At 67.5% G+C, this 1,183-nt stretch overlaps 1 protein-coding gene across 1 annotated transcript; it reads left to right on the top strand.

Annotated features, from left to right (window-relative positions):
* The first annotated feature begins 6 nt into the window (after nt 1-6).
* TMEM179 (transmembrane protein 179) lies at nt 7-1,134 on the top strand. The gene has a single exon (XM_017866465.1). The coding sequence runs from the start codon at nt 88-90 to the stop codon at nt 394-396; it is 309 nt and encodes a 102-aa protein (XP_017721954.1). The 5' UTR covers nt 7-87; the 3' UTR covers nt 397-1,134.
* The last annotated feature ends 49 nt before the right edge of the window (nt 1,135-1,183 follow it).

Here is a 1,183-nt window from a genome sequence, read left to right as displayed (position 1 = left end):
GCGCCGCCACTGCGCAGCCTCCCGCGGGCTCCCCGCCCGGCGCAGCCTCCCGCGGCCTCCCAGCCGCCGCTCTTGCCCGGGCCGGCCATGGCGCTCAACAATTTCCTTTTCGCGCAGTGCGCCTGCTACTTCTTGGCCTTCCTGTTCAGCTTCGTGGTGGTGGTCCCGCTGTCCGAGAACGGCCACGACTTCCGCGGCCGCTGCCTGCTCTTCACCGAGGGCATGTGGCTGAGCGCCAACCTCACGGTGCAGGAGCGCGAGCGCTTCACGGTGCAGGAGTGGGGCCCACCGGCCGCCTGCCGCTTCAGCCTGCTCGCCAGCCTCCTGTCTCTGCTGCTGGCCGCCGCGCACGCCTGGCGCACGCTCTTCTTCCTCTGCAAGGGACACGAGGGGTAAGTGGGGGCCGCTCCCGGCGCGGCGCCCCTTCCATGCCCACAGCGCCCCCAGACCCGCCTCCCCAGGGAGGCGCGCGAGTCCCTCCGTCTCTCCGGTAGCTCCGAGGCCCGCAAATGTCAACAATCGGCCCTCACCCCCTCCAAGCAGACCGCCCTTTGTCTACACACACATCTAGGGACCATGACGACCACTGGTCCTGCATACAAGGCCAGTGCCTCCCTTCCCCAAGTGCGCATCACCTCCCGCTTCCGGACATCTGCCCACTTGGGTTGCAGATGTTGCACCGTCATCACCGAGCAGGCCTGGACCTTCCTGGGCGGGCTTAGCCGGGCCACACTCACCAGGACGGGCGACAGCTCCCAGCCGGGTCTAGGGCTTGCGCTGGGCTCTCCAGGTCCCAGTGACAAGACGTACTGGGGAGCCCCACCCGGCACCATCGCCCCAGGGAAGGGACGGCAGACGGCTGTCTGGAGGGGAGCCACCCAGGCACACCTCGAGCTCAGGCCTTGGTTCATGGAGAGAGACGGCAGGGTGAGGGCTGTGCCTTGTGGGCTCAGCGCCTTCCTCATCCTGGCCTCCATTTTCCTCTTTCTCTTTCCTGCTCCGGCAGGATACTGGATACTGGAGCCTATACAACCTGGTTCACCTGGGGTGCAGTGGCACCCTTAGCCAGTGGCGCCCTGGGGGCCCTCTGGGGGCCCACCCACTGCCTCTGTAGGGGCCCTTTGCGGGCTCACCCACTCCCTCTGCAGGTGCTCTCTGTGAACCCTCCGACTCCCTCTGTGCG

The sequence above is a fragment of the Rhinopithecus bieti genome, unplaced genomic scaffold (genome assembly GCF_001698545.2).
Source record: "Rhinopithecus bieti isolate Rb0 unplaced genomic scaffold, ASM169854v2 scaffold_64515, whole genome shotgun sequence".
Taxonomy (NCBI): Eukaryota; Metazoa; Chordata; class Mammalia; order Primates; family Cercopithecidae; genus Rhinopithecus; species Rhinopithecus bieti.
Note: the sequence above shows the minus strand (reverse complement) of the source record. Positions and strands in the feature narration are given on the sequence as shown.

Coding starts and splice junctions, on each gene's coding strand:
- TMEM179 (XM_017866465.1), top strand. CDS start 88: ATGGCGCTCAACAATTTCCTTTTCGCGCAGTGCGCCTGCTACTTCTTG.